Source organism: Mesoplodon mirus (assembly GCF_964341445.2).
Source record: "Mesoplodon mirus genome assembly, chromosome: X".
Classification (NCBI taxonomy): domain Eukaryota; kingdom Metazoa; phylum Chordata; class Mammalia; order Artiodactyla; family Ziphiidae; genus Mesoplodon; species Mesoplodon mirus.
In genome coordinates this window covers 18,497,231-18,522,887 of record NC_138981.1, presented here as the reverse complement: position 1 = coordinate 18,522,887, position 25,657 = coordinate 18,497,231, and the positions used below count along the sequence as shown (strand labels likewise).

Below are 25,657 nucleotides of genomic sequence, written 5' to 3'. Positions count from 1 at the left end.
GTTTTTTATAAAAAGTCGATGCTTAGACTTCCCTGGTGGTCCAGTGGTTAAGATGCCGTGCTTCCACTGCAGGGGCAATGGGTTCGATCCCTAGTCGGGGAACTAAGGTCCCACATGCTGCCAGCAAGGCAAAAAAAAAAAAAAAAGTTGATGCTTGAGTGTATCCATTAGGGTTCTCTGGCCGTAAGCAACAGAAACCAACTCCCCTTTAACTAAAATAGGGAAGAGGATTTACTGGAAGGCTACGGGCTGGTTTACAGGGTGGAAGGAAAAGCTGGAGGATCAGGTCTGGGAAAGATGGCACCCAGGCAGCCCCGGGGATCACTGCCTCATCTGGGGGCCCTGCTGGGGGATTTGCCGCAGCCAGTTCCAGTCTTTGTCACAGCTGCTGCTGTGCGACATAGTTGAGTCCTGTGCTGGTAGAGGGCAGGGCATGTTGATGGACAGTCCCATCAGACTGTATCTCATCAGGGAGGGGAAAGTCCCCCAAACGGCTTCCCCTCCCCGAGTGGAGAATGGTTTCTCCCTGGGACACAGACACAGGCAGCCACCTCGATGCGTGAATCTCTACAATCATAAATTCCAAAATATACATTACACAAACTCTGTATTTTTAAAAGCTATATTGAGGTATAAAATTCTGCCCATTTTAAGTGTACAGTTCAATGATTTTAATAAATTTATAGCATTATGAAACTCTCACCAGAATTTAATTTCAGAACGTTTCCGTCCCCCCCAAAGACGTCTCGTAGCCATTTGCAGTCAGGCCCTGTTCCCACTCCAGCCCTAGGCAACCACTCATCTGTTTTCTGTTTCTGTAGATTTGAACATAGGTTCCTGACCGGTGTAATTTTTTCCGGGTATCCTGCAAACTATGCTATGGGTGAAAGAAAGAAGGAAAAAAGGCCAACGGTGTGGAAGTCTGGACCTCATGGTCTCAGTTTTCCTTCCTTTTTGCTTTAGATTTTCCCTTCTCTCACCTGGACTGTAAGATGGGAGAGCTTAGTCCTAGTCTTGATGCTGCCGTTATTTAGCTCTGTGAGCCTCAGTCATGGAACCTTCCAGGCCTCAGTTCCTCATCTGTATAGATAAGAAAGGGTTTGACAGTATGATAACTCATGTGCTTTCTGTCTCTAATGACCAGCAGTTGTGATCTTTTTTGGTGAAATCTTTCTTGGTGAAAAATTACATGTATCCATATAGCTGATTCACTTTTTGCTGTACAGCAGAAAATAACACCACACTGTAAAGCAACTATACTCCAATTTAAAAAAAAATCTACCCTGAAAGAAAAAAAGAAAAATTACTTCTTGATTGTATCTGCTCTCTTCAATCAGAGGGCTGGAATAAAACTTGATGCTGGCCAAGGGAGGTGGAATCCTGAAAAAAGAGAAGGGTTTTTCCCAGCAAGAGCTCATAGTCTGATTGGAATGAGCCGCCGTGAACGCTCACGCATTGTGGTGAGCTCCCGGGAGAGATCAAGTTCAGTGCACAGAGGTGGGGAGAGGCCACAGAGCGGGGCCTCTGAAACGCCACCGCCACTGTGAGAAGTTTGCCCCCATGAGAAGCTGCTTGGCAGCTGGCTTAGCCAACCGACGGTTAAAACCACCCATTTCATCTTTGCGGGGAGGAGACATCCCAGCAGGTTTGAAGGCGGAGATGGGGAGGTTGAAGCATTCTGCATTTCGAGGCAGATCTCTTATCTCCTCTGGCTCTGCCTCTCTCTCTCTGTGCCCTCGGGTTAACTGTAGCTTTGGCTTTTGCAGCCATGGTAGCTGGAGCCGACTTGTGCAGGCAGGCAGCTGGAGGGTGGTATTTTCTGACAGGGAGACATCCTTAAGTTTTGTAATTTATGGTGTCTTTAAATATGGGATTTTGTTTACTGTTGACCTAATTACACCTCTGTTATATTTTATTTAGCTTAATGTTTTAATTTCGTGCTCATGCCCAGAGGTAGTTTCCCAACAGGTACTGTTAAAAAAAATTGTAGGTCGGGTTTTATCCTTGCTGCAGCTACCTGCAGCTTCCTGAAGGCAAGGAAATGGGTTTTGGGGCCACACACTTTCTCATGGGCTCTTGTGAATATTTCGACTGTGTTTGTGCTGTGTGAGGTCTAGAGCTCCTGTCTGCCAAGTATTATCCTAAAGCATCTCTGTAAAATAGAAACATAATACGGGCCGCAGAAGTGATTTTAAATGTTCTAGTAGCCACATTCAGAAAGGGAGAAGAAACAAGCGAAATTAATTTGAATAATGCTTGAAATGAAATTGAAGAATTTCACCCAGCATATCTAAAATAGGATCATTTCAACATACAATCAATATAAAAATTAACAAGATATTTTACATTCTTTTTGTTTCCCTCATAAGTCTTTGCAACTTGCTGTGTATTTTACAGCATGTCTCAATTTGGACGAGCCAGGCTTCAAGTATTCAATAGCCACATGTGGCAGGTGACACTTTAGTGGACAGCAAAGTTCTAAACCTTTCAAAGGCTTACAAGGGACACAGGAAGAGCCCTTAGAAGGGGTAGGAGAGACATAGCCTCATGTTTTGTGAGCTCTTAATAAAGCCATACATAGGTTTCCTTCTCTTAGAGAAACCTGATATGTAAAAATTCTGCTTGACAGGAAAGGTAAAGCAGGAAGTGATTATTCATGTTACAAAAGAATTAACTGCAGGATCCTTTAAATAGCAAGCTCCCTTAGTGCACTGAAGATCTGACTCAATTTGCAAAAATGTGATTGACACTTGGCATTTTAGTAGCATCTTTGTTGGGCAGAGAACTGTCTGCCATTATAAAATGCAAATGCAAGCTGAACCGTCAGTTTCTCAAGGCTTTGTTGAGTACCTACTGTATGTCAAGGATGCTCGTAGGGGCCATGACAGAACTAAGGGAGATCTGTGCCCAGAAGCCATTTAGAGGGTCACTGGGAGGGCGAGACACACATGCAGCCACCACAGTGTGGAATTGCCTCAATACCAGGGCCCACGGAGGCTTGGGGGCTGGATGAGCCAGGAAGGAGCTAGGCTGCAGGTAGGGCCCAGTTGGGCCCAGAAGGCAGGCAGAGTGCATGTGATGAAGTGTCCAGGAGTTTAAAGGAAGGGTACATCAGGAAAGACCAGCTCAATAGGATATTGGGAAGACTCGAAAATTATGCAGTTACGCTTTATATATCCCTGAGTCCCCAGTCCCTAATCCCCAGCCTTACTTCTAGCAGCCATCAGTTAAGCTGTGTTCTTCTTGGACTCCTCATAAGAGGGAGACGGAAGCAAACCCAGGATGTGCTTCTCTCCAGTTTGCAACAACAGGCAGCAGCTGTTTTTTTCTTAGGACCTATCTTCTTGAAGCAGATTCCTTTGCCCTCTTCCAGCTTTACCTTGATAGAGCCCACGTGCAGAATGCAGAAAATGAGACTTGCTGTTGAGGAAAGGAGAAGCAAGGTTGTGTGCTGGAAGTGGATGGGGTTCTGAGTTCCCCAAAGTACACAGGGTTTAAGGTCAGCGTCGAGATGGACCCTTGACCAGATTCCTCCCCCCGCTCCTTCAGGTAGGCCCCATGTGCTGCTTCCCCCCAACTCCACTTAGGGCTATTTTCTGTCCCCATCAGAAAAGCTATGAGCTTTCATCTCTAAGTACTAAAATAGGAGCAGCCTTGGGGAGCCTAGGTCAGTATTCCAAGCCTTTTCTTGTTAAAAAAAAAACCCTGTTATTTAAAAAAATGACTATCTCCATACATATATTTATTTATAGATCATGTACATATATTGCTGCACTAGTTGATTAAGAAAACCCAAAAGAAGCTTCTAAATATTTATTATTAGGTTTAATGAACTTATGAAAAACATAAGATTTACTATTATATGATTTTAGACATTGGTGAAAAATGGACATTTGTCTTCATGGCTCAGGTACATAGTTTTAAATATCTTGCTAAACCCAATAGTTCCATATTATAATTAGGTAACTTAAACCTATATCAAGGGTGGGAGAAAACCCGTATTAAAAATTATCTTGATAACTCAGAGTGTTTTGTGCTGATTGGCTTGTCCTCGTGTTCACCCCCCACCATGGCTGACAAAGAGTTCCCACCCAGGGGCTGAAGTGGCAGCTCCACCATATTCTTGTTGACTTGGTCGTGTGTTGAGTATTATCTACAACCCCTACTTTCTTTACCCAAATCTTCTCAAGTCTCTCATCCGTTTAGTGAGGGTGATTTAGGCTCCACCCAGAGGCCTCCCAGCACTGCAGGGTGCCCCATGGAGCTGAAAGCTGGCGCTGGCCACCGCCCTCGTCTAGGGGCACAGCTGCCCCTCCGAGCACCCCTGACTGCCTGACCTAGAGGCTGGATGAAGGAGCTGGTGTCATTCTGCAAATGGAATGTTAGAGAAGTTGAATTTTTCTCTTTTTAAAATGAAAACAAAATGAATAGATGTTTTCTTTTTTTTTTTTTCATCATGTTAACTAATTCCTGAAGTGAGTACATCCCAGTTTGGAGGGCACTGGCTCAGAAAATAAGCTTAACTGCTTTGCTAAGCTTCAGGTTCTTTAATTGGGAAGATGGGCATCATAATACTGTGAGGATTAAGCGAGATAATGCAGGAAAAGTGTCTGGCACATAAACAGTGGTTACTGTAATCTCCGTTCCGATAGCAAAGCTTCAATAGATCCATGTCTAGGTAATTTGAAGAAAGCTGCTTTTTAATCGACCTGGTTCTGATTGTTATGATGACTCATTTTAACTGCTGGGGTGAGAATATGATACAAGAAAATTGGAGTGTTTCTGCCTTTGTACTTGTCAGGAACCAGGAGAAATCTGCAAAGGTTGCCTTGTTTATGCTCTTATGCTTCTCCTTTCTGTTGATAAGTGATGAAAATGGTTCACAACTCAACTTCAGCCTGGGCAGATTTCTGACAGCAGAGTCAGCCAGCTAATTTTGGAATGAAAAAGTAACCTCGGAAAGGAAATTCTGCTTTGAGTTACTTATGAACTGTCTGGGTTAGCTGACATTATGAGTGGACAATGTGAGCACACCAGTCTGGGTGGACAGGGTCGTTTGATCTGGAAACACTTTGGGAGTTTATCCCTAATGGATATGCAAAGTGCATTTGACAAGGAGCCCCTCACCTACCAACCTTCTTCCTGGAAAACCTACCCCAACATAATTGAATTTGTAAAAGTCATTTGTGCTTTTTTTGTCTCCTGTTGGAGAAATCTTTTTTTTTTTTTTTTTTTTTTTTTTTTTTTTTTCTTTTTTTTTGCGATATGCGGGCCTCTCACTGTTGTGGCCTCTCCCGTTGCGGAGCACAGGCTCCGGATGCGCAGGCCCAGCGGCCATGGCTCACGGGCCCAGCCGCTCCGCGGCATATGGGATCCTCCCAGACCGGGGCACGAACCCGTATCCCCTGCATCGGCAGGCGGACTCTCAACCACTGCGCCACCAGGGAGGCCCGAGAAATCTTTTTTTATATATACATTTATTTATTTTTTATTTTTGGCTGCGTTGGGTCTTCATTGCTGCATGCGGGCTTTCTCTAGTTGCGGCGAGTGAGGGCTACTCTTTGTTGTGGTGCACGGGCTTCTCATTGCGGTGGCTTCTCTTGTTGTGGAGCATGGGCTCTAGGCACGCAGGCTTCAGTAGTTGCAGCACGCAGGCTCAGTAGTTGTGGCACGCGGGCTTAGTTGCTCCGTGGCATGTGGGATCTTCCCGGACCAGGGCTCAAACCCGTGTCCCCTGCATTGGCAGGCAGATTCTTAACCACTGCGCCACCAAAGCCCCATTGGAGAAATCTTTGCCAAACCCAAGATCACTAAGATTTTCTCTTATGCTTTCTTATAAAAATGTTGCAGTTTTAGCTCTTACATTCAGGCCTACGATCCATTTTGAGTTCATTTTTGCATATGTGTTCTTTATAGAGCTCACTTAACTTTTCCACTTCCATTCTTTTACTATAATTTCTAAGTTGCTAATTCACTGCTTGGGGTTACACCTAATTTTCACTACCCTTGTATTTATTCATTCTCCCTTTGTCCATCCGTCCGTCCGTCCATCCATTCATTCATATCAAGCTGCAAATAAAAAAGGAAAAGGACAGGAGATTGACTGAGGTGGGCATGAGGCGAGGCCCAAAGACTGCATGAGTTGTTTAATCCATGTATAGATAAACTAACCAGCCTCTGGATTGGTTGGCTCTCCTAATTTGCATCGGTACCAGAAAACCCGTCTGCCTCATCTGTTGCCTCCACCTATTACCAAGTATACAAAATCACCGTGGATTGGGAGAACAGTTTAAAATGGTATTGCTGCCTAAGAAGCCATCTGTCGTGAAGGCAGTTGTGCCCGCAGGTGTGAGCGGTCTGAGTTGTTGGTTGGGCTGGCGGGGCCCTCTGTTATCGGCTGTGTTCACACGAGTTGTCGCTGAGAGGCGGGCGTTATCTCTGTAGGGTGGGAATGATCATCACCCACATTTTGCACAACTGAGGCCCAGAGAGGTTAGCATCACCTAGTCTTGGTGAAGGAGAGAGCATCTGAGAGCCAAACCTGCACCTGTAGTTATCTGCCACCTCTGCACCTGGGGAAATGATGCTGGACTCCGTCCGGGGGCGGGGTGGTGCACAAGTGTTGTTGACCTTCTGTCATTGTGTGGTTTCCCCTCTGAAGCCCCTGCTGGCCCTGAGACCTGTAGGCCACTCTGCCTGTGCCTGACCGCAGACCAGCACTTTGTGGTTTCTGTGCTACAGGCCTCAGGTTAACCAAAGTCGGGCAACCGTGTGTGGCCCTGTTGTTTTAAGTATTGGTAGAGGGGAAGCCCCTTGAATATGACTTTCCTGGCCTTCCAGGGCTGCTGGGCTTTGGACTTCTCCAACATCTGATCTAAAGTGCTGTTTTGTTTTGTTCTTGTTTTTGTTTGGTCCCTGTTCCTTCCAGTGGAGGCCATAGTGGAGTTTGACTACCAGGCCCAGCACGACGATGAGCTGACGATCACCGTGGGTGAGATCATCACCAACATCAGGAAGGAGGATGGAGGCTGGTGGGAGGGACAGATCAATGGCAGGAGAGGTTTGTTCCCTGACAACTTTGTAAGAGTGAGTACAAAGCGAAACCCTTTTCCTGTCTCCTGTGTGGGTTCTACTGACCAAAGCTGTGGCGGCACTTGAGGAGGAATTTCATGGGACTCTTTAAGAGGATGAGTTGACAGCTTGACCTCTTGTATGCTGTCAAGAGGAGCACGTATAGCTTTGCCCTTGATATCGGGGGATACTTGTTTTGAAATCACTTTCTTAAGGCCCGGAACGTTCTCTTTCCAAACTGTGTATCACTTAGAAAATGCTGGAAAAATGTCAAGCTTGTCAAATTGTTTTATCTGTGGACTTTTTATATGCTTTGATAGTTTCAAAGACTCTTGCCCTTTACCATTCCATTCAAAACGGAGGTGAAACTCAGTTTTGACCACTTAAATCAAGTAGCAGTCAAACTAAATGCAGAATTCCAATTATGCCATGTTTCCACCTTTGTATCATATTGCTTTTTTGATAGGAGCAGTATTATTTTCCTTTTCCCCTTATGGCCATGAAGCATTGAGTAAAATCTATTTTTTCAGTAAGGTTTGAAAATTATGCTCTTTGCAGAAGGGTTAATTACAAAAATGTAACTCAATCATGTTAAGAAATTTCATACCACACAGTTGTAAATAATAGTGGGAATTAGGTTAAAGAAAGGGGGGGTGGGTGGGAAATCACCTGCAGGCTGATCCCAGAGGGAAATACCAAGTGGGTCTAAAAAGTCCCTGGACTGTACCCTTCCTGCCCAACGCTGGGCCAGATGGGCCTGTTCTTGGTGGGGAGATCTGCGTGCAGGAATCCCCGGGGACCCTGCTGTAGTTCCGGTGGCACCAGACCATGCCTGAGACCTGGGGCCATGGGGGGCAGGTGGTGTAGGGGACGCTGGGCCCAGAGAAGCAAGTGCCCCCCTTAAAGAGCCGTGTGGGCTACATGGGAGGGTTTTTTGGAAGGGGGTTGTTGAGGAAGAACAGTGATATGCTCCAGGCTTCACTCCCTGGGCCCTCTACTGGTACCCCGCCCCCCACCCCCAGTCTAGAACAAATAGAAAGCCAGTTTCATCTTTCTTCAGGATCTTGCCTCAGAGGATCCTGCTAACTTTTTCCTTGTTCTTTCTTCTTGGTGTGCAGAAAGCTGGGGAGAGTTTTGTGGGTTACATGCTGATAAACCTTGCTTTCTCTGAACAGTCGTGGGAGGATAGACATTTTTTCTTGGACTACAGTTGAACCTGGCAGCCCTCTCTCTCCCATTTTAAGAGGAGGAAAGCCTCACATCTGGGTCCCCTTAGGTTGAGTCTACTGATGTGTAAATGAGGGTGAATTCTTTTGCCCTTCCAAACAAAATCCCCAATTTGGGGATGAGGACCATCCTTGAAGTTGAGTCATTCTGGGTTGGAAGGGGGACTTTTCTGGATAAAAGAGGCAAAGCTTTCAGTGAAGATGAAGGAGGAAGGAGTGAGAGGGGAGGACTGTGGGAAGGAGAAGGGACTCCAACTCCCGTTTAGAAGGTGGGCCCTGCTTTGGAAGCCTTTAATGTGTCCTGTTGGCTTATTCCAAACCACAAATCCACAGACTCTGAAACTTCGAGGTTGGCCTTTGCTCAGGGCCGGGGCACCATAAGTGTTTGTGGAGGCCAGGGCAGGGAGGGCAGCGCGGGAAGAGCCCCAGCAACGCCGGGGAACAGGAGCTCGTCACTGTGACCAGGGGGGTGATGTGCTTCACCGCCAGGACCTCTATCCAGCCTGCTCCATTTGCTCGGCCTTGGACTGGGCCAGCGTGGGCCACGGCAGCGGATCCTGCCCCACGGTGGCCCACGGGCTTTGTCTCAAGGGGAGGCTAGTGGGAGATGGCGGGCGGGAGGGAGGCCAGCAAGGTCCGGGGTTATCCCGCCGGCTCCCCGCTCTAGGCTTGCCTGGGTCTGGCTGTGTCCCTCCGCCAGATGGTGGCTGCTCCCATCAAGTCCCTTTCTTCTATACATTCCTTTCCCCTCGTCCCGGCAGGCCTGGGGCTCCCTTGTTTCTAGCCCTCAGCTGCCGCCCTGGAGCATCTCTCTACCTCACCTACTTTGTAAAAGTCTCTTTATTAATCCCACCTCAGATTACCTAACTCGAGTGTGCCACCTGGGTTTCTCCCGCCTCCCGAGCTCGACTACCTCATCAGGCTAGTCTGAGGATTAGAGGAGACAGTGCGTGGAAATCACTTAGCATGTGGCCGGCCACCTTCCGAGTGTGCCGCTGTCCCTGTGGTGAAGGAAGGGACCCTCTCCCCTGGCCTGAAAGCCCTTGCCCTTGCCTAACACTTGTCTCACCTTGGCTAGAGCACCTCCAGGGAGGGGAAGTCTCATGCTTGGGAGGTGCTTGTTCCACCTGGGCCAGAAAGGATGTGGCAGGACCGGCTGGGGCTGTACCACTTGTGGCTGTTAGACTTGGCAGAAAAAGAAACTTCTCTTCTTTTGGATGGCTGAGTCTATCTTCAAGTCTTCACCCACTGGGAATGTTTTAGGCCTATTATTGAAAATCCAGTAGGTGGAGGCCGTAGAGTTTAACAATAAAGAACACTGCTGTAGAGACTTCTAGAAGCTGAAAATACATCTTTAGGTAATAATAATCATATTGGCATAAGTTCATAGTTTTGGAAGTGGGTTTACACATGCCTTATTTGGCTTAAGAATCATTTGTCCCCAGACTGAACTGGGTAATCTTGAGGCATCCCGTTGTTTATTTGTGTACCTTTATGCCAGTGTTACCACTGTCAGAGAGCTTACCTTAAGCATTTTCTTGATTCATTTATCGGATCCTTAATCAGTGTCCCAAATGAACCTGATCACCTAAAGTGTGGGGATTCAGTATCCACCCGCAACTCTGTATTGTCTCAATTCCTCAAAGGAAAAATACCAGGCAGTCGGGCCACCCCATTGTTAAGAAGATGCCTGGGCTTCGCCAGCTCTGGGGCCGAGATTTGTTGGCACCCGTAAATGTACCTAAGCAGGCCCCATAGCCTTTTGGGTTTGTTCCTCTTTTTCTTTTATTTAGTTAGTTCTTATTTAATTTATTTACTGTACGTGTAGAAGAAGAATCTTTTAAAATCCCTCTTCCCTTTCTTCTCTATACCTCTCTCATCCACTTCTTTTAGAATACATTTTTCTTTATCCCTCCTCCTTAAAAAAATTTATTCATTTTCAGGTGCAATTTACATAGAGTAAAATGTTGAAGTCATAATTATATGGCTTGATAATTTTTTTAATGTAAGTGCGTGCTTCTGTAAGCATCATCCAGATCAATTTTATTTCTATCCCTCTAGAAAGTTCCATCATGCCTTTTCCCAGTCATTCCCCCTCTCATAGGTAATCTGTCATCATAGGTTAGTTTTGCCTGTACTGGAGTTTCATGTAAATGGAATAATACAATATGTGCTCTTTTATATATAGCTACCTTTGCACAACAGAATGTTGTTGTGTATAGCAGTACTTTGTTCTTGCTGTATAGTATCCCATTTTATGAATAAACTATAATTTGTTTATCCACTCTCCTGTGGATGGACATTTGGGTTGTTTCCAGTTTGGGTATTTTATGGAGACAGGCACTCATTTCTCTTGTGTATATACGTGTAGGAGTGGAATTACTGCCCTCCCCCACTTTCAACTTATATGTTTTTCTCTGTTTAAATATGTGGCCTCTGTGTCCCACCTGTGCTGGGGCCTCATTTGTGCCTGAATGTGCTGGTCTTTGCATGGTTGACCTTTGAGTATGACCGCTGAGGGGTCCTTAAGCACAGAACACAATGTCCCAGGGATCATTTGATTGTTGGGCCCATGAACTATCAAAGGCTCATTCTTAGATTGTTAAAAACATGCCAATAGAGAGCATGTGTCAAAGTTTTATTGAACTCATCTAATGAGAGAACTAGCATATGAACAAAACTGATTCAGTGAGGATGTGAGGAACTGATTAAAAAGTCCATGGAAAGAGGAATGTTCAAAGAAGATCAAAATGAAAACAACATTGTAAATTCAACTATACTTCAATAAAATTTTTTAAAAAAGGACAAAGAAGATCAAAATGGGTTCATGTCTTAGAGGACAGTAAAGTCTTAACCTCTGGGGTTATCATCTCTACCAGAAAAGAAAAAGGGGCTATGGCGTACCTTGTTGTTTTCCTACATGTTATCCTCGGACTTTTATAGAGTTGTAAAATGTCCTAATAAAGAGTTGGTTAAATCAGGTTATGTTTTCAGAGGGAATCAGATGACCCTTCGTGGTGCGGGGGGCACACTTATTAGAAAATGGATCAGCATGACATTAAAAGTTCACGCGATGATCATTTTTGGCTTCATTTCCAAGTTTGGGGTATTTTTTTCTGCATAAACCACAATAGACCATAATATGGGATATAATAGTAGGAGGCACTAGGGATGAAATCCTCAAAGTCATTCATTTAAAAAAAAAAAGGCTGCTCTCCTGAGACCTGAAACTACCACCTAGAACAGAAGGACAGCCACCAATGAGAGGCAGATGTGGGCTCTTTCACAGGGGTTCGTTTTCCCCAGGTTGGATTCACTGACCAGTGTCCCCCTTTCAGAACCTTACCTCAGAGACAGACAACAGTGGCCATGAGTCCAGCAAAGGATTTATTAGCAGACTTTTCCCTGAGTTCTCCTGACGTGTATCCACAGACAGACAAAGGAATTTCAAAAGGCAGAGGCCTTGAACCCATGGCTTGGGCCACCATGCTCGGGTCTGCCTTCTTTGGGGGGCGACCTTTGGTGAGGGGCAGCGGGACCCAGGCTCTCGAGTAGAAAGCAGGAAGCTGCAGCAGGGGTTAAAAGAATGTGCTTGTTGATCTTTAAGTCGCTCTGTGCGCATAGCACGCACCGCAGCCACAGGCCCCTTTGTCGAAGGCCGAGGTGTGTTTACTTGTAGTTGCAGGTCTTCTGCTGAGTGTAACAGTTTTCAGCTCGGTTTCCTATTGCCTCAGCTTTCATCTGCTAGGTGTTTTAGATCTCTCTCTGGCGTATCCAGAGCCTTTTTTGTATTTGTGTAAAGTGGCTGGTGAAAATGGTCATATTTTTCATCGATGAGGTGGAAGGTGAGGCTTTTGCCTATTTGCACCAGTGTGAGACAAAGCTCACGCTTACTTTGCTTGTCTTGATTTCAGAAGGAATCACAAATTTACTTCAACAAGTGGCATAACAGAGAGATTTCCAAGTTGCTCTCCTATACTCAGAGACCCTGAAGTAGATCTCTTGGATCCAATTTCACTTTGCTTTTTCACCCCAAGGGCCACTGATTTTGTGAAGTGTATGGGATATTGTCTTCAAGGTACTTGTCTCTCTTGGAAAGGTGGCACGAGTTTTCCAGGCGTGTTTCATAGCGTGCACAGCCTCCTCCTGCGCAAGACTCCCGCGGTGATGTGCTCGGGGGTGGGGTCTGCCAAACTCCTCAGGGAGCGTTTACCGGGCTGGGCTTCGACGTGCTGGCGCCAGAGGCTGTGAGCACAAATGAGACGCCTGAAAAGGAACAAGGTATCATTACGAATGTAACTTCTTCCACAGGAGGACAGTGTTAGCTCCTGTGACCTGGCCTTTGGTCACACTTTACTCTGGGGCACACATGTTAGACATTGTTCTGCAAATATGGTCCTGATTAAAATGCCACTTGTGAGGGTTTTGACTGGATTCATCGGGCAGCTCTGTTGGAACACGCTAAATGAACCTACAGGTATCTTTTGGCCCTGATTGCTGTGTTATTTTATGGAATAATAATTACAACATTCTCTTGCAGGCTTGCTGGCTGCCTGGCTTTGTATGCATTATGTGTAATCTGCTCTTGTCTGTCCGTGTATATGGACTAAAATTTGTTGAATACTTACGCCAGGCAGGAATGAGCCTAAGCCCTTCACATGCTTTATCTCATTAAATCCTTTACACCACTCTATGGCATAGGTACCATTTTTTTTATCATGCCCATTTTTTAGAAGAGATAACTGAGGCATCTTAAGGTTAAAAGACAAGCTATGAGGAGCAGAGAACTTTGGAACTCGAGCAGACTGGCGCTAGACCCTGAGCTCAAGCAGGCAGCATTATCTGGGTGTCCAAATTGTCCTGATGGGGTTAAGCCCCTCACCATTATTACCCGCTGCATCCTACCTTCCCCGAGTGTCCTGTCAATATTTTGCACATTTGTACCACTCGGAGAGAAGCCTCTGAGTTACTCTGCTAGTCTTTTATTTTTTTAATTTTATTTACTTTTACTTTTGGCTGCGTTGGGTCTTCATTGCTGCACACGGGCTTTCTCTAGTTGTGGCGAGTGGGGGCTACTCTTCGTTGCGGTGCGCGGGCTTCTCATTGCGGTGGCTTCTCTTGTGGAGCATGGGCTCAGCAGTTGTGGCACGCCGGCTCTAGAGTGCAGACTCAGTACTTGTGGCACACGGGCTTAGTTGCTCCGTAGCATGTAGGATCTTCCCGGACCAGGGCTCGAACCCGTGTCCCCTGCACTGGCAGGCGGATTCTTAACCACTGTGCCACCAGGGAAGCCCCTGCTAGTCTTGAGTTAATAAAAAATTACAAAGTTACTTTACAAGTGGCATCAAGTAGAGATTTCCAGGTTGCTAGTCTATATTCAGAATCATGGTTGTGAACTTGTTTTCTGTATTTTAAAGGACTCTCTTCAGAAATCAGGTATTTCAACTCAAAAGAGCAATCTTTGCCTGGATTTATGGGCTGGTGCTGTTTTTCCTATGAATTCTGAAAGCAAGTCAATTCAGGAAAATATTTCATTTTACTCATTTGTAAGGAGGCTTGTTATTTTGTGGTGTTTAGGATATGCTTTTCAGAAGAATCTTGGTTGTCTTTTCAGTTGTGTGACTATCTAGTTGTTCCCCATCCCTGGGACCCTTGCAAACAACCAATTCCAACTCGAATTATTCTTTAAACTTTCAATATATAGTTTTCTTTTAGGGAACAAAATCTTAAAAGTAACAACTGGAGCCTGTTAGATGCTGTTATAAAAAATGGTACTCCAGGAAGGGTCCGGAGTAATTAAAGACAAGTGTGTTGCCATTAAAAGCCACACCAGTTGGCAGATTCCTCAGGCTTTGTCACTTGCAGCGTGGGAAGTGTGTGTGTGTGTGTGTGTGTGTGTGTGTGTGTGTGTGTGTGTGTGTAGGGGTGTCTTGTGACTCAGGGAGAGCGGTCCTCTGACCGAGTTGATCTTGCTGATTATGCATAATGGAGTTTTATTTTCTTAATGACCGGATTATTGAATCTGAGCTTAGAAAGGGACTTTGGAATCATGTGTTTCAACCCCCAGCTTTCTAACAGGTCAAAATCTAAACCATGTAAGATGTTGCTGTGATCATTACTGGCCACTTAAACTTGTATAGTGTGGCGGTCCCACAGGGGACCCTAAACCAGTGAGTCTCCAGTCTGGCCCTGCTCCAGGCACACTGTATCGTCAGAGGTTTGGAGTAGGGGCAGGAGTTGGTGTAGGGGCCTTGGAATATTTTTTAAAGTTCATGTGACTTGCTGTTTGATGAAGCTTGGGCACTCCTTTTGTACAATGGGACTGATGGGCAGTGTCATCCTCTTTAATATCTTTTCTCAAGCACATGGCTTGGTAGCCTGTGACCTGTAGTTCTACATTTGAAAATATTATGTTATTTCTAAAGTACGTTTATGAATATATAAGGAAACATAATCATGCTAGAAATTGTAAAAACAAAAATGTGTACCACAAATACAAAAACAACGTACCAATATGTAAACAGTGCTCTATGTGAGTCCATTAGAATTAATACATTCTGATTGCAGATACTCTGGATTAACTAAACACTGGACTAAACGCTGCCTTCTACCCAGTGGTAGTGAGGTGGGCAGAATTTCTAGCAATGGTCCCCAAGATTCCCCTCCTTGAATCCCCAGAACCTGTGAATGTGATGAGCTATCATTCCAGTAATTGTGTTATGTTATATGGTGCAGTTGACTTTACAAAAGAGAGATATCCAGGTGGGCTTAATCATAGCACGTGAGCCATTAAAAGAAGAGAAATTTCTCTGCCTAGTGGCAGAAGAGGAAGTCAGAGAGATTGAAAGTGTGAGGAGGACTTGTGGCTTTGAAGATGGAGTGGTCATGTGAGAAGGCATACAGGCAACTTTATTGGAGCAGAGAGCAAACCTTGGCTAGCAGCCAGCAAGGAAACGGAGACCTCAGACCTCCTGCTTCAAAAATTGGATTCTGCCAACAACCTGAGTGAGCTTGGAAGTGGATTGTCCTCCCAAGCCTCTAGATAAGAGTCCAGCCTGGTTGTGTGTGGGTTAAAATACAGATAGCAAACTGTATCTGGGGCGGTTTGCTCCTTCCCTACTGACATATTGTCAGTGGAGACCAAATGGGAAGTCTGGACTCTCACCCTCTGCCCTGGGCTCAGCAGTAGTAAGTGGCCCCCCTCACCCTCTCCACTAGATAGTGGGGAAGATCTTGCAGAGGAGGGAGCTGGAGAAAGGGATTCATTAAACCCATGTAGGAAATCTTGAGCAAAATCCTGACCAACACATACATGAATCTGACCAGAATTAATGTGCCAAAAAGTTTGAGAAAATAAACTACAGTGTGAAATGCCACCCAGGTTTTCAGAGTGACCTCTAGGTAACACACATGAAGAAGACCAGAATAGCCTTGCAAGGGCTCTGGAAACTAAACTGTCATTGGCATCACAGCCCACAAAAGTAGCCCAGGATCTATATGCTTAATCTAAATAGGGTCAGTGCCTGCTAAATTTAAATAGGATCCAGAGTCTTATAACATAATAGCTCAAATGCCCAGGATACAGTAAAAAAGAAAATCACCGGTCATACCAAGAACCAGGAAAATTGGAACTTAAATGAGAAGGCAATCAACAGATACCAACACTGGGAAGACTCAGATGTTGGAACTGTCTGACAAAAGTAACCATCAGAAAAATGCTTTAATGAGCAATTACAAACACTATTGAAACAAACAAATAATTAGAAAATCTCAGCAAAAATTAGAGATATTAAAAAAATGGAAATTATAGAACTGAAAAATAAATCACCATATTAAGTTCACTGGATGAGCTTAATAATAGAGATGACAGAGGAAAGAATCAATGAAGTTGAAGACAGATCAATAAAATTTACCCTATCTGTTGTCCAGACAACAGATGGAAACTAGTCTAAAAAAAAAAATGAACAGAGCCTCAGAGACCTTTGGTACAATAATATTAGGTCTAACATTTGTGTCATTGGAGTCCCAGAAGGAGAAGAGAAGACTATAGAAATAAAAAGTATTCGAAGAAATTATGGGTAAAAACTCTCCAAATTGGGCAAAAGGGATAAATCATCAGAATCAAGAAGCTGAGCAAAACCCAAACAGGATAAACCCAAAGAAATCTATGCCAAGACACATAATAATCAAAATTCTCAAAACTACTTTGTCTTTAGACAAAGAAAAAACAGAGAGTGAGAAACAATGTATTACCCATAGCAGCAGAATTATTTGAATGACAGTGGATTTCTAATATGAAATCATGGAGTCTAGAAGGAAGTGCACAACATTTTCAAGCGCTGAACAAAAAGAACATTCCACTCTGAGTTCTACATCTGGTGAAAATATCCTTCAGGAATAAAGAGAAAATAAAAACATTCTCAGATGAAGGAAAACAAAGAAAATTTGTCAACAGCAGACCCACCCTTAAATAATGGCTAAAGAAAGTTCTCTAAACAGAAAAGTAAATGATAACAGGAGGAGGCCTGGAACTCCAGAAAGAAAAAAAACAAAGCAAAACAAAAACAGTGGATGGTTAAAAATAGAAGTATGTTTAATAGGCTGTTTTTATCCTTATTAGCTTTTAAAATTATGTTTAATGGTTGAAGCATAAGTTATAATATCATCTGGTGTGATGTCAATATATGTAGAGATACTATATGAGAAAATTATGTTTAAAAAGTGGGGAGAGGGGACTTCCCTGGTGGTCTAGTGGTTAAGACTCTGCGCTCCCAATGCAGAGGGCCCGGGTTCGATCCCTGGTCAGGGAAGTAGATCCCACATGGCGCAACTGGGAGCCCGCCGCAGCCAAGGCCTGGCGCAGCCAAATAAATAATTAAGACCTGGCGCAGCCAAATAAATAAATATTTTTTAAAAAGAATATTAAAAAGTGGGGAGAGGGACTTCCCTGGTCACGCAGTGGTTAAGAATCCACCTGCCAATGCAGGGGACACGGGTTCAAGCCCTGGTCTGGGAAGATCCCACATGCTGCGGAGCAACTAAGCCCGTGTACCACAACTACTGAGCCCGCCTGCTGCAACTACTGAAGCCCACGTGCCTAGAGCCTGTGCTCCGCAACAAGAGAAGCCACCGCGGTGAGAAGCTCACTCACTGCAACAAAGAGTAGCCCCCACTCGCCACAGCTAGAGAAAGCCTGCATGCAGCAACGAAGACCCAAATGGAAGTAAGGTTTCTACACTTCACTTGAAATGGGAAAGCATTGATACCAGTAGTCTCTGGTAAGTTCCATATGTATATTGTAATAACTAAAAAAAAAAAAACCCAAACCGCTAAAAAACTAAAAAATAAAAAAAGTATATAATGAGATATACTCAAAAAGTCTATAGATAAATGTACAAGTAACTCACAGGAAGGCAAGAAAAAGGGGAAAGAGGAATGATAAACAGGAAATAAAGAGAAAACAAATAATACAATGGCACACCTAAGCCCTAACATCAATAATTACTTTAAGTGTAAATGGTCTAAATATACCAATTGATAGAGATAACAGAATGGATAAAAAATGTGACTTAATCATGTGCTGTCTACAAGAAACTCACTTTGAATATATTGCTATAGGTGCATTAAAAGTAAAAGGGTGGAAAAAGCTATACCATGTAAACATTAATTTTTGAAAAAGCAGGAATGGCTATATATAATATCAGATAAAGTAGACTAGAGAGCAAAGAAAATTACCTGAGACAAAGAGGGACATTACACAATGATGAAAATGTCATTACACTAAGAAAACACAGCAATCCTAAATGTGTATGAACCAAACAACAGAGCTGCAAAGTACATGAAGCAAAAACTGATAGACCTGAAAGACAGACACATCTACAATAATAATAGTTGGGAACTTCAGCATCTCTCTCTCAGCATTTGAAAGAACTACTAAATAAGATATCAGCAAGGATATAGAAGAACTGAACAACATTATCAACCAAGCAGTTCTAATTAATATTTATAGAACACTCCACTCAAAAAACAGCCTAAAACACATCTTTTTCAAGTACTCATGAAACATTTACCAAGTTAGACCATACCCTGGGTCGTAAAACTGACCTTAATTTATTTAAAGGAGTGGAAATAATACAGAGTATGTTCTCTGACCATAATGTAATCAAACTAGAAGCCGGCAACAGAAAGATAATAGGAAGATCTCCAAACACTTGGAAATCAAATAACACACTTCTGAATAATTCATAAGTCAAAGGGGAAGTCTCAAAGTAAATTTTAAAAAATACATCAAGGTGAATGAAAATGAAAACACAGCATATTAAAGTTTATGGGACACAGGTAAAGTAGTGCTGAGAGGAAATTTTATAGCACTACATGTTTAAGTCAGAACGGAGGAAAGATCTGAAATCAATAATCTAAGTTCCTACCTCAAGACACTAGAAAGGGAAAAGATCCCCTGCCCCCACCAAAGCAAGCAGAAGAAAGGAAATAATGAAGATAAGAGCAGGAATCATTAAAGTTGAACACAGAAAAACAACAGAGAAAATCAGTGAAAAAGCCAGTTCTTTAAAAAGATCAGTAAAATGGTTAAATCTTTGAGATGACTAAAAAAGATAAAAAAGAAGATACAAATTGCAATATTAAGATTAAAACGGGGCTATCACTACAGATCCTGCAGCTATTAAAAAGACAGAGAATACCACAAACATTTCTATACACATACATTTGACAATTTAGATGAAATGGACCAATTTCTTGAATATCACGAACTACCAAAACTCATCCAAGATGAAATAGGTAATCTCAGTAGTCCTATAACTGTTAAAGAAATTGAATTCATAATTTAAAAGCTTCCAAAAAAGAAATCTCCAAGACTAGAAGGTTTCTTTGGAGATGTCCACTAAACATTTAAAGAACAGGCAGCAATTCTGCATAATCTTTTCCAGAAAATACAAGAGGAGAGAATGCCTTCTTGTTCATTTTATGAGGCCATTACAACTTGATACCAAAACCAGACAGACAGTACGAAAACCCAACAAACCAATATCCCTCAAGAGCATAGACACAAAAATCCTCAACAAAGTACTAGCAAGACAAATCCAGCAACATATAAAAAGAATTATGTACTATGACCAAGTGAGGTTTATTTTAGGTATGGAAGGCTGCTTCACTGTTTGAAAATCAATGAATGTAATCCACCATATCACCAGACTACAGGAGGAAAAAATAATCACATAATCCTATCAATTGATGCAAAAAAATCATTTGACAAAATTCAACAGAGATTCATGATAAAAACTCTCAGCAAAGTAGGAATATAGGGGAATTTCCCCAGCTCGATAAAGAGCATCTGCAGTTAACATCATGCTAAAAGTGGTGAAAGACTGAATGCTTCCCCCGCCCCAGGAACAGGAACAAGGCAAGGATGTCTGTTCTCACTAGTCTTATTCAGCACAGCACTGGAGGTCCTAGTCAGCACAATGCTGAGAAAAGAAATAAAAGACATACAAATTGGAAAGGAAGAATAAAACTGTCCCTGTTTGCAGATGACATGATTCTCTATGTAGGAAATCCCAAAAATCTACAAAATAACTCCTGGAACTAATAAGTAAATTCAGCAAGTTCACAGGATACAAGGTCCACACACAAAAATTATTTCTCTATCCTAGAAATGAACATATGGAAACACAAATTAAAAGCACAATACCATTTATAATCAATCCTAAAACAATTGAAATACTTAGGTATAAATCTAACAAAACATGGACATGATGTGTGTGCTGAAGCTACAGAATGTTGATGAAGGTATTCAAAGGCGATCGAGATAAATGGAGAGGCAGATACCATATTCGTGAATTGGAAAAGTCAACAAGGTGAAGATGTTAGTTCTCCCCAAATCTATAGGTTTACTGTAGTTCCTGTCAAAGTCCCAGTAAAGTGTTTTTTTGTAGACTAGCTTGTTTTTCGATTTATATGGAAAATCAAAGGAATTAGAATAGGTAAAACAAGTTTGAAAAAGAAGAACAAAGTAGAAGGCGTCTATTCGATTTTATGACTTACTTTAATAGCTAAAGTAATTAAGACAGTGTGGTATTGGTGGAGGGATAGATACCGAGGTCAATGGAACAGAATAGAGAACCCAGAAATAGACCCACACAAATAGGCCCAACTGATCTTTGACAAAGGTACAAGAGCAATCCAATAAAGGAAAGATTCTTTTCATCTAATGGTACTGGGTCGGTTGAACAGCCAGAGGCAAAAAATGAACCTCTACCTAAACCTTACACCTTATAAAAATTATCTCAAAATGGATCATAGATTTAAATGTAAAACATAAAACTAAAAGTTTGAGAATTAAACACAAGAGAAAATCTTTAGGACCTAGGCCTAGGTGAAGAGTTCTTAGACATCACACCAAAAGAACATTAAAGAAAAAAAATCAGTCAGATTTCTTCTGTCAGAAGAAATTAAAAACTTCTGTGAAAAACCCTGTGAAGAGGATGAGAAGACAGGTTACAGACTGAGAGAAAATATTTGTTAACCACATGTCTGACAAAAGACTTGTATTCAGAATGAATCAAGGACTCTCAAAATGCAATAGTAAGCAGTCAAAAAATCCGATTAAAAATGGTTAAAAGATGTGAACAGACATTTCACCAAAGAGGATATACAGATGGAAGATAAGCACATGGAAAGATGTTCAACATCATTAGCCATTAGAGAAATGAAAATTAAAATCACAATGAGATAGTACTGTGTATTCTAATATCTATTAGAATGAGCACTAGAATGGTCGAAACAAAAAAATAGTAATGTCAAATGCTGGCAAGGGTATAGAGAAACTGGTTCTCTCAGACGCTGATGGTGGGAATGTAAAAGGGTTCACCCAGTCTGGAAGATAGTCTGGCAGCTTCTTATAAAACTAACTTTGCACTTGCCAAGTGACCCAGCAGTTGTATCCTTGGACACTCATCCCAGAGAAGTAAAAATTTATGTCTGCACAAAAACCTGTACAGGAATGTTCGTGGCAGCTTTATTTATAATAGCCCCGAATTGGAAGCAACTTGAATGTCCTTCAGTGGGTGAATGGTTAAACACACTCCATTGTTATACAGCAGAAACTAACACAACATTGTAAAGCAATTATACTCCAATAAAGATGTTAAAAACAAAAAACACACTCCAGTCCATCCATTCAATGGAATACTACTCAGCAATAAAAAGGAATGAATACAGGCACCAACTTGGATGGATCACAAGGGCATTGTGCTTTGGGAATAAAGCCAATCTCAAATGTTATATACTATATGATTCCATTTATATTACATTTTCCAAATGACAAAATTGCAGAGTTGGAGAACAGATTACTGGTTGCTGTGGGACAGTGACAGGGCGGGGAGAGGACTGGTGGAACTGTATAAGGGTAGCACAAGGGAGTTACTTTGTGGAGATGGAACAGTTGTGTGTCTTGATTGTGATGGTGGTTATGCAAATCTATACGTTGGATCAAATTGCATAGAGTTGCACACACACACACAAGTCAGGGCAGAAACTGATGAGAGCTGAGTAACATGCATAGTGTAGTTACCAGTATTGTACCCATGTCAGTTTCTTCGTTGTGCTATTGTACTATAGTCATATAACATACCATCACTGGAGGAAGCTGGGTGAAGGGTTCATGGGACTCTGTGCACTATTTTTGTAAGTTCCTGTGAGTAAATAATTATTTCAAAATAAAAAGGTAAAAAAATAATGCCACTGGGTTTCACCTTTGGTTGTACCTAAGTATCCACTGAGGAGCTTTATAAAATCCCGACATCCAGGCTGTACCCCAGACCCACCTGTATCTCTGCTCATGAGTCCCAGCATTGGTATGCTTTAGGATTCCTAACTCTTGTTCTTGTTTTCCATTAAATTAAAAACAAACAGGGACTTCCCTGGTGGTCCAGTGGTTAAGACTTTGCCTTCCTATGAAGGGGGTGAGGGTTCCATCCGTGGTTGGGGAGCTAAGATCCCACATGCCTCGCGGCCAAAAAACCAAAAAACATAAAATGGAAGCAATATTGTAACAAATTCAGTAAAGACTTTAAAAATGGTCCACATTAAAAAAAAAAACTTTAAATAAAAACAAACAAACAAACAGACAACCACTTTCCCATCCTCTTTTCCTTACGGCATAGTTCTCCAGCCTGTCCTGGGTGTTCCAGTCATCTCTTCCATGGTCAGATTCTGTCATCTGCATTGTGTTGTGCTGGGCATGGCTGGGATTTAGGGGAGCCCCGCCCACTGTGCAGGTACAAGGAGGTGTCACCATTTGACCTGTCTGTGGTTGGCCTGGAGAGCGGCAGAGCCAATGAGAGAAGCAGAACGGGAGGAGAGAAGAGTGGAGGAGGAAAGAAGTGGGTGCAGGCGAGAGGAGGTGGAGGGCCTCAGAGACAGTGCTGATGAAAGGGCCTGGGTGTAGGACACCGCCTGGCACGTCTCCTGGGGCAAACTCCTCCCGGGACTGCTCTGACGGCCGTCCTGCTTTTGCCTCACGTTGGGGCTCCAGTGATGATCTTGAAATACAAATCTGATTCACATCCCTTTACCCAGGTACTGCACATACTTTAAAGATCCTTCCTTGGCCTTTCCCTTGGTTTAAGCTGGAGACTAAACTCTTGAACGTGGTCAGCCCATGGGCTGCCGACCCCCACCTTTCTTTCTGGCCTTGTCTCCCACCTCCCCTCCCTGCACCCCATTAATGTCTTCTCTGCCTGGGAAACCATCCTCCACCTCCTGACTCTTAAAAACACCCATTTTCTGTGAGTCTTTGTGGTGCGATATTTCTCTCCTCAGTAGCACTTGTCACTCTTGGGATTTAAAATCTGTTTTTGTGGCTATTTGATGATGTTCCTCTTCCCTATTGGACTGAGGGTCCATGGCCTCTGTGCAGCATTGTGTCCTCGGTGCCTGGCGCTCAGCAGTGCTTTTCCGTATTTGTTGAATGGGTGACTATCTTTGTTGCTTGTTTCCCCACACTTGTGGTTATTGGCACCGTTGGAAACTTAGCCCTTACTCTTTGCACGGTGGTGGCAGTGGCCACTTAAATAACCCGTGGTCTTAAGCTGTGACTTCCAGAAGCGATATGGCCTGAGGATTGCCAAAGGAACTGATCCTCCTGGCCCCTGGGAAATGCAGCTGGGTCAAGTTCAGTGGTGGAGCTAGCAGTCAACTTGAAGATGGCATGCTGAGCAGCGGTCTCAGGCTTCCATGTTGAATTGATGCTTATGTTCTTTGTTTTTTTACCAGCTTAGACTTCATTGCCTGCTGACAAGATACCACATAGCCTTAAATTTGGGGGCTATAAGGATGTATGCAGTAATATAGAAAATATGTATGCTGTGAGTGAAAAAGCAGGGTACATAATTGTATATGTAGCATGTTACACAAACTACCAAACAGTGTGTATAGGGGGAAAAAATGCTAAAATGTTAATAGTAGGGGTTTTGGTTTCTTTATTTCTCAGATTTTTAAAAGTTTATTTAAAATGGAAAAGTATGTATTTTGATCTGATTTGTTTACTTCTCCTCAGGGATTGAGGTGCATTCATCCTTCAGCTTCTTGTGATTGGGGTAGCCCCCAGGTGTATGTTACTTTTTCTAAATTGTTGTTTTTTAAATCCCCCTAGTCTTCCAAGAGAATATCAGGTTAATGAAAGCAGCAAATGAGCTGGGTTAATGGACCCCTCACTATGTAACTTGGTTTGAATTTTTATCAGGTCTGTAGGTTTCTGAGTGTGCAGTGATAAAGCATCTTTATTTTATCACAGATGGTGACTCAGAGCACTGGTTTTGGGGTCAGAGCTGAGCTCTCCCACCTTGGGCAAGTTATTTAAGCTTTCTGAGTTTCTTTCATTCATTTATCAAATGTTTATTGCGTGTTTGCTGTGTTATAGGCACCAGGGAAGACACTGAATGAATCAGACAAAAATCCTTGCTCTTGTGTGACTTACATATAATGAATAAGTTATATAGTATTTGGAGGGGAAAAAAAGCAGGGGAGGGGGAATATGAATGTTGGGAATGGGATTGTAGTTTGTGATAGGGAGACCAGCAAAGGCCTCACTGAAAAGGTAACCTTTAAGTCAAGAGTTGAGGAAGTGAGGAGGGGAGCCCTGTGGGGATCTGTGGGAGAGCCTTTCAGGCAGAGGCAATAAGTAGCACATGCAAAGGCCCTGAGGAGGGAAAGTCCCTGGTGCATTGGAGAAACAAGAGACCACTGTGCTGGAGAGGAGACCACCAGGGGAGAGCAGCAGGGGATGGGCTTAGAGGTCACGGGGCCACTGTAAGCCCTGGGACTCTGAGTGAGATGGGGAGTTTTCACGGCAGCAGTGGAGTGATTTGGTCGGGGATGCTCTTCCTGGTTCCTTCTGGCTGCAGTGTTGAGAACAGACTGCAAGGGTCAAGGGTGGAATCAGGGAGGGCAGTTTGGAGGCCAATGCAGGAATCTAGGGAAGATCAGAGGAGAAGTGGTCAGATTCTGGATATTTCTGAAGTTAGAGCCCCCAGGATTTGCTGAGAAGGCTGGATGTGTATTGTGAGAGAGGGAGAGAGGAGAGAAGGGTGACCCTAAGGTTTTTGTACTGAGCCCTGGGAAGCAGATTGAGGAGGTGAGTCCGGATTTCAAGGGGCAGGGCCAGGCTAGAGATAGGAATTTGGGGGTCCTTCAAAGCCCAGACTGGACAAGATCACCAGGGGCGAGAGTGTGGTCAGAGGAGAGAGGAGTCTTGGGTCCTCCAGTGTTGAAAGTGAAACCAGCATTGAGACTGACAGGGAGTGGTCAGAAGGGGAGGAGAAGAGCCAGGCAAGTGAATGTTCTGGAAGGTAGGAGGAGAAGGTGCTTCAGGTCAGGGGGAGAGAGTGGTCACTTGGGCCAGGGCCCTCTCTGCAGGTGGCTCCCAGCGTGGGGCATGAATGGCAGGGGGGCTTCTCGGTGGGGAGAGGTGGCTGGGCCCAGATCGCTGCCCATGGCGAGCAGCGGAGCAGCCTCGGATGGTTCCTCTGCCTCTGAAGCAACTGCTTCTTCTTCTTCTTCTTTTTTTTATAATTTTTTTTGGCCGTGCTGCGCGGCATGCAGGATCTTAGTTTCCCAACCAGGGATCGAACCCACGCCCCCTGCAGCGGAAGCAAGGAGTCTTAACCACTAGACGGCCAGGGAGGTTCCTGAAGCAGCTTCCTCATCTGTGAAAGGAGACAGTACTCAGATCCTGGTAGAGTTTTTGTAAGGGCTGCAGTTATTTTCTCACGTGCCAGGTACTGGGGAGCTCTGGGAACACAAGGATGAATAAATAGTAACGTATGTTAAGTCCAGCTACACAT

General features: G+C 43.5%; 1 protein-coding gene across 5 annotated transcripts in view; it reads left to right on the top strand.

Moving 5' to 3' along the window:
- SH3KBP1 (SH3 domain containing kinase binding protein 1) overlaps nt 1-25,657 on the top strand; it is a 345,258-nt gene that overhangs the window by 41,789 nt on the left and 277,812 nt on the right. For 2 of the 5 annotated variants that reach the window (XM_082609983.1, XM_082609977.1), the window contains exon 2: nt 6,929-7,086. The exons of 2 other annotated variants lie outside the window; for them this stretch is intronic. In XM_082609983.1, the coding sequence (XP_082466109.1) occupies nt 6,929-7,086 (158 nt within the window). Of the gene's footprint in view, nt 1-6,928; nt 7,087-25,657 lie in introns of those variants that run through there. One more of the 5 variants, XM_082609978.1, reaches the window with a different exon arrangement.